The sequence below is a fragment of the Epithele typhae genome, assembly GCF_022376455.1.
Source record: "Epithele typhae strain CBS 203.58 chromosome Unknown BXZ73scaffold_11, whole genome shotgun sequence".
In the NCBI taxonomy this organism is placed as follows: Eukaryota; Fungi; Basidiomycota; class Agaricomycetes; order Polyporales; family Epitheliaceae; genus Epithele; species Epithele typhae.
The window spans coordinates 14255-21444 of NW_025954202.1; the positions used below are offsets into that span (position 1 = coordinate 14255).

At 56.6% G+C, this 7190-nt stretch overlaps 1 protein-coding gene across 1 annotated transcript; it reads left to right on the forward strand.

Moving 5' to 3' along the window:
* Positions 1-5404: 5404 nt before the first annotated feature.
* On the forward strand, positions 5405-6286 carry BXZ73DRAFT_99221 (uncharacterized protein; the record flags this gene model as incomplete). Its single annotated transcript, XM_048027942.1, has 2 exons — positions 5405-5966; positions 6018-6286. 2 exons carry the CDS (start codon positions 5405-5407, stop codon positions 6284-6286), a joined length of 831 nt encoding a protein of 276 aa, XP_047879926.1.
* Positions 6287-7190: the final 904 nt, after the last annotated feature.

Consider the following 7190-nt stretch of genomic DNA (forward strand, 5'->3'; position numbering starts at 1 on the left):
GCAGATCGATCCGGAGTCTTATCCGCGGATCACAGCCACTGGGCGGGCTTGATCTGGAGTCTCACGGATCGGATCCTCCGGAAGAGCCGGACCCGTGGGAGCCGGACCTGCGGCTCACGACTCCACCCGCAGAGCGAGTCGTGATCCGTGGGGATCCACAGATATTGCGGATCCGTGCTTTATGTGTGGTGCATAGGATTCAGAAGAAACCTGGGGAGATTGCGCGGGGCGGCAGCACCGCGATATGGCGTGCTCTGACGGTACAGGTAGAACACCGGCACGTGGGATTTACAAGGGCCGTGCGGCGTGAGCGCAACGCGCAGCACTGCTGTATAGTGTGCAAGGCCGGCGTGACGCGCTCTGATGGACCGATGGTGCAGTGAGGCACGGCAAGGATGGGGACTCGGGAGCGCTAGGTGGGACCAGCCCTGGCCAGGGAGATTCGAGAATGTGCCCCGCAGAGAGAATGAATAGTAAAGCAGAACAACAGATACAGGAGGGAGATGAGCACATGATGTGGGAACAAAGGCGGTGGGTGCGGGTGAGGGAGGGTATTTGCGAACAAAGACGATGGGCGTGGGTGAGGGAGGGGATGCGGAGGTACGTGTTCAGTCAATAGTGATAATGTCAGCAGGATCGGGGGTAGCATCAGCATTACGACGGGCCCGCGCCCCCTTCTTGTCCTTCAGAAAGTCGACCATCTCTTCCTCCGGGATGAGGCCAGGAACACTCGCCCAAGACCCCAAAACAGTGTTGGCACGAACACTGTCGTTCCCGAGAGAACGCCGCAGGCGTGAGACCGTCAGGCGACCGCGAGAGAAGGCGCGCTCGGCGTCGGTAGAAGTCGCTGGATAGAGTGAATATCAGTCAGAGTGGATGGAATGATAGAGAAATAGGAACTTACCCGGGATAGAGAGGTAGTCAAGAGCCATGCGGGCAAGCGCATGGTCCTCAGACTTGCCCTTGAGGGTGCCAGCCCAGTACGCGAGCGGGTCCTTCACAGTTGTTTTGGGCGGTGCGTTGAGGTACTCCTCGAGAGCATCTACCGCGCTGCGCGAGCCCGCGCGTGTCTCAGTAATAGTCGCGAAGAGCTGTCGAAGGACAGTTAGTATGGGTGCCTCGAAGAATGTTGTTACAGGAGGACTTACCGCTGCACTGACACTATGTGAGCTCTTGCGGGCAGTGTTGCTCTTGACGCCCGACGAAGAGGCCCGAGAAGACGACGCAGAGACGGAGGCGGTGGGCGTGGAGGGGGGCTGGGTGGTAGGAGCATCGATCTTGTAGTGGTTCAGCCAAACCTCCTTCGTGAGGTCACGCGCGATCTGAATCCATTCAGGAGTCCATCCGGCTTTGCGGAAGTACGTAAGCTTGAGGGCGGGGTGAAGAACTGGGGAATGTTGAACATTAGAATAAGTCTCAAGGGATACGTAGCTGCAAACACTTACTCATGGCGATGCGGTAAACAGGAGTGTCGTCAGTCTTGCTGTAGTACTTGTTTAGCATCGCACGCGCCGCGCGCGCGCCCTTGCGAACGACCGGGTGAAGATCGTCCTGGTCGACGAAGTCGTCCAGGTGCTTGGTGAGGATGTCGATGAACGGAATCACTTCGTGTAGAAGTGCACGCGTGTTCGAGGAGATCTGGACGGTCGCGTACAAGAATGGCTATGGGTGTCAAGATCATCAGCAGAGAGTAGCGGGCAGAGTAGGTGGGTGGTACTTACGTCCATCAGGTGGTAGAGCTGCTCAAGAATGGACCACTCATTGTCGTTGAGGATGAAACGGCGGAGACGGACACCGCCCGCACGATTGAATTCGTACTTGTCGCATAGCGCCCCGAGTACATCCTTCATTTCAAGTCCACGCCCGATCACACCCACGATGCTGTTCCACCGGGTGCGAACCATGCGAATGAGGACGCGCGCGCTGATGTTCGCGCTCTTTGCGAGCTCTTCCAGCTCTGCCCGAACGGGGGGGCTGTTCCAAACCTTGCCCGACAACTTGATAAGCTACAGGGGGCACAATAGGTGAGCGTTCAATGAGGCATGGCCCAAGGCGTGTAACTTACCTTCTCAAGAGCAAGAATCGCAGCCTTCTCCTCTTCAGGGGTGCACGGAGTGTCGTCGTCGTCGTCGAGCCCATTGTCGAGCATCTGATCGATGAGATTTTGATCAGCATCCTCGCGGGCGGGGTCGACTTCTTCCCCTTCGTTGTCTGACGAGTCGGCGTCCGAACCGTCAGAGAAGTCATCGTGTTCGTCCTGCAACACATCGTCGTCGTCCTCGGACGTGTTCTTGCCAGCGCGGCTGCGCTTCTTGAGGAAGGGTTTGATGGCAGCCTGGTAGGGCATAACGGGTGAGGTCAGAATAGAGAGAACGATACATCAAATTACAACGTAGCTACAGACCTTGCTAACTAAGTTCAAGACATGTCCGAAGCAACGAACATGGCCCTCTCCGATGCGGGCAAATGGTGCACGGTCATGGAGCTGCCGCATGAGTGCGGTGTTGACCTCAGCGTTGTCGCATGTAACAGCGATGACCTGTAGTGGGGGTTGTGTGTAAGCAAGCGATACACGTGGGCGAAGGGAAGGAAGGTACGTGAGAGACGAGGAGTGACTCGCACGAAAGAAGGGAAGTGACGTGCTAGAGGGGATGGGATACAGAAATCGCACAGAGGGGACGCGACACACGACTCGAGAGGGGATGGGGACAGAGATCGCGTGTGCAAGAAGCGGTTGGCAAGCTCACCTTGTCAAAGATACCAAAATCGCGGAGACAGGCCTCGAGCTTGTCTGCGAGGAAAGTCGCATTGTGGGACTTGGTAAGCCTGCGAGGCGAGGTAAAAAGGTGTGAGTGAGGTCTGCAGGCGTTAGCAGCGAGGTGGAGAACGCACTTGACAAAGTCCAAAATAATGTGCCTCATCTCCCCCTTCTCGGTCCAATGAACGGTGATACCAAGGTACGAGATGATGTTCGGGGACGTCCAGCCATCCATGCACACGTGGACGCCCCCTTCGATGTTCTGATAACAATGTCAGAGACGTGGTTGGAGATGAACGGGATATACGTACCTTGAAATGGTCGATAACTCGCTGTTTCGCCTCCACATGGATGTCGCGGACGTCTTGAGATATCGTCTGGCGAGTCGGAAGTTCGACCTTGTTATAGAGCATCGCCAAGATCGTGCGGAACTCCTTGTCCTCCACGATGGTGAAGGGGCGATGGTGGCGGGCACACCACATCGCAAGCAGGAAGCGCATGCGATGCGGGGTGTACGTGACCCCAGCGGCAAATTCTTCGATCAGTTGAACACCGGCCGGAGTCTTCTTCTTCGAAGGGTCGCAGCTGTTGACGTGCCGGACAAGATTCCCGGTGCTCTCTTGATAGTCGGGACGATCGACCTTCTTAGACGAGTGCCTGTACAAAATATGTACGTCAATGCCTTCAAGAAAAGAGACTCAAGTGCACAACGTACTTCTTGCACACGAAACGATGACTTATCGTCCCGTTGGGGTTTCGAATGACTGTCGGAAATTCGAAGTGCAAGTACACATCCGAACGCCAGCCCTTCGAAAGTTCCTCTGTAAGATATCAGCAATATGTTCGTCCCAGAGCTGAGCGATCGGACTTACCTAGAATCTCCTCTGGGGTCAGGTTCGGGAACCGCCTCTCGAAACGAGTCTGGCGACCACTCTTGGGGCCCACAATCCCAGCATTCTCCGCGGCCGCGCGAGTGCGTTCTTTCAGGCCGCGAATGCCATCGTCGCTGTCAGAACTGTCAGTGTCGGACGGTGCAGCGCTCGAGTCCTTGTCCTCGTCCTCTGTGACCGACTTGGAGGACACAGAGATAGTCGAGCCCGTGCGCCGTACCTTCGCGCGCCGCTTGTCGCGCGCGCTGGGTGTGGTGGCGCTGCAGTAGATCGAAGAACGTGTGTTAGGACAGCACAATGAAATATAAGTGGACGAACCTGGCAGACTCCTGTGTGACGGTCTCGGAGCGGGGACGTTTGGCAGCTGCTACCGCAGCCGCGAGGGGGTTCTCGGGAGGGTTGGTGGGCATACTAATGTCGAGGGGAGGTGAATCGTCAGACGGTGGGTGGTTGAGTGGAATCTCTGACCTCACCGGAGCGAGTCTGCGTGGTATAAAACCTCGCTGGCGACTTGATGTGCGAGCTCCTGAATATGTCTGGCAAAGGTAGTGTTAGCCCGGAGAGCCGTGTCCCGCCTCGATGAGAGATAAGAGAGCGTGCTCACCAAGACAAGGACTGATCAGGTCCTCCATTCGCCCTGACCGCGCGCTCAAAGCCCAATCATGAGCCGGTGGAGGTACCACAAGACAGTCCATGAAGCGGTTGGGCTAGGAACACTGCGATGGCCGTGTTCATGGGGCGGTTCGAGTGGCGTGTGTGTGTGGCGAGTGGATTTGCAGCGATGTGTGCATTGATAAGACATTGCGACTGAGAACGGGATAGTAGCTGGGGGAAAAAGAAAGCAGTAGGGCAGCCGGGGTAGACTGAGTTCGGCAGGGGAGCTGAGGAAGCGGAGAGAGGATGAAGGTGAGCACTTGCAGAGATGAGGAGGCGATAAGGTACTCAGCCTGCACGCCTGACAGCACGCCATGCTCCCCAAAGCGGCACCTCGCTTCCGAGATGAAGCGAGGACTTCGACTCCCAGGCCCACGCCTTCCAGGAGCCGTGCGGTCAGCTGTGTCAGCTGCCACATCTACGTCGTCTCTTACCATCACCATGCCCTCTCAGTGAGTCGTCCATGCCCCTTTGATGTTTTGCCCTGGCTGATGTATCAACATCCTACAGGCGAGCTAACCATCTGACGATCAGCATGATGATCCTCAGATCGTTATCTCGCCTGGCGCCCAGCGCGCCTCCTGCCTGAAATGGCGTAATCGCCCAGCTCCCGCCCACCTTTGGATCTCTTTGGTCTCAACCAAGCCGGCGAGGGTGTCCGAGGATCCGAAGCGCACGTTGTACACTTAGGGCCCCCCGCGGACGACCCACTGTCTCCACGCGCGGCTCCCTCGTCGAGTCCTCACCCAGCGGACCCTGGAACTCCTCGCGCAAACAACCGGCACCCCATCCTCAGCTCGCGAGGACAACCCATCTCCACGCGCAGACCCCTCGTCTCTTCACACAGCCGACCCGTCTCCTTGCGCAGCAGCAGCCTAATCAGCTCTTCAACGTGCTCACGCAGACGACCTCGCCCCTCCTCTTCTCGTGACATCCGGTTGAGTTGTCTTCCACCGCGTCCACCGCTCATAATCGCGACACCTGTCACGGTAGGTCTATGATACGATATCGCCATGTCCAACTAGCCATATGCTCACACGGTATATCGCAGGTTCAAGGTTGTGTCGTCCGACGACCATCTTGCAGTCTCGCTCTGAACAAGATGTCCAAATCCGCCCCCACCAGTTCCTCGTCTCCCCCAGCCCCCTCCGACATCGGGCTTGGCGACCCCATGGCCCTCCCCTCAGCAGTGCCGTCCATGTCGGGAGACACTCACGTCTCCGACGCCTACCTTAACTCAATGGGCCCTAGTGTCGACACTCCGTCCATTCCTCCCTCAGACACCCTCGCCGCTCTCTCCGAGCTCTACGACCTCGGCACGGACACCTCGCCTACTGGCGCCAGTGCTCACTCCGGCAAGACGTACGGGGAATTGATGGTCGCAGCAACGCGCCGTCTCGTTCCCCCCGCACGGTGGGCGAGCATGATCGAAGAGCTCGCCGAGTACCACCGCTCTCTGGTCATCGCGGAGCTTCTGGACACGCCGCGCCCCTCTACAATCAGCCCACGGACCCACGCGATCTTAGTAGAGACGCTCTTTGCGGGTGCGGCAGCGGCGATGGACCTTGGGGGAACCTTTGCGGATGCGGGAATAGATGCAGAAGCCCGTGCGGATGCAGGCGTGTCTTCTCTCACGGACGACAGGGAGCAGGAGGGTGCTAATGGTGAGTCTGGCAGCCGCTCATGGGGTTGAGTCGTTGACTTACTAGGTTCAGACACAGGTGTGGCAGGCCCGGGCGCAGCTCCCGTTGGCCCCCAGATGCGCACGCGCACACGCAAGAGGAAGGGGAAGGGCAAGGGGAAGGGCAAGGGAGTGGGCAGGGGCGCGCGTGCGGACACTGACGCAGGTGTGGATGCGGGCGTGAGGGCAGGTGTTGTTGGCGCGACCCCCACCCACCCTTCGGTCGACGATGAGCTGCCCGGCCTCATTACCCCCGTCCACTCCGACAACGACTCCGACGCCTCAGACAATGAGTACAACTAGAAGCAATAAAGTCGGATTGAATGTGTATACATAGTCTGAATATGCGACTCTACCCGCGGATGACCCGCAGATCACGAGAAATCTGGCCAGCCTGATTCGGAACCTCGCCGAGCCGGATCCGCACTGAGTCGGAGCCGTGTGGATCACGAACCGCGACGCACGACTCCGGGTAATTGCGGGTCGATCTGCAAAGTGATCCGGAGTCTCGAACAGCCTTAATGTAGATAACCATCCATCCTTCGCGAATGAGGTCTTCGAAGTTTTGATTCATCATGCTTTGAAAGGTCACTGGGGCATTGCATAGTCCAAAGAACATTACTGTGGGTTCATATAGTCCTTTGGGGGTTATAAACGTGGCTTTCCATTCATCTCCTTTCTTGATTCAAATATTGTTGTATCCAGCTCGTACATCCAACTTGGTGAAATATTTGGCTCCTTTGAGCTTATCCATTAGGTCGCTGATTAGTGGGAGTGGGTACGCATTTCGAATCGTTCCTTCGTTGAGGGCCCTGTAATCTTGGACTGGTCGTAGTGTCCCGTCTTTTTTTGGAATGTAGAAAAATGGTGAAGCGAATGGGGATTTTGATTTCTTGATGTACCCCTTTCTCATGTTTTCTTCAATGAATTTTTCTAATTCAGCTTGCTCCGTGAGGGTGAGGGGGTAGATCTTGTTCCATCTCTTGTCCTTGTGAAAATCGAAGCCTGGTTTTAGGTCGATTGCATGGTCCCATGGTTTGGATTCTGGAAATCTTTCTGCGGCCTTCTTTTCAAATATTTTGCGGTATCCTTTCACGAAGTCTGGTAGGATTTCGTCTAACGGCACTTCGGGTTTTAGTTTATTTGCTTCGATGGCGATTTCCGCTGACTTCGTGGCTCGTCGGATTTTGCTGGTTTCAAACCATTC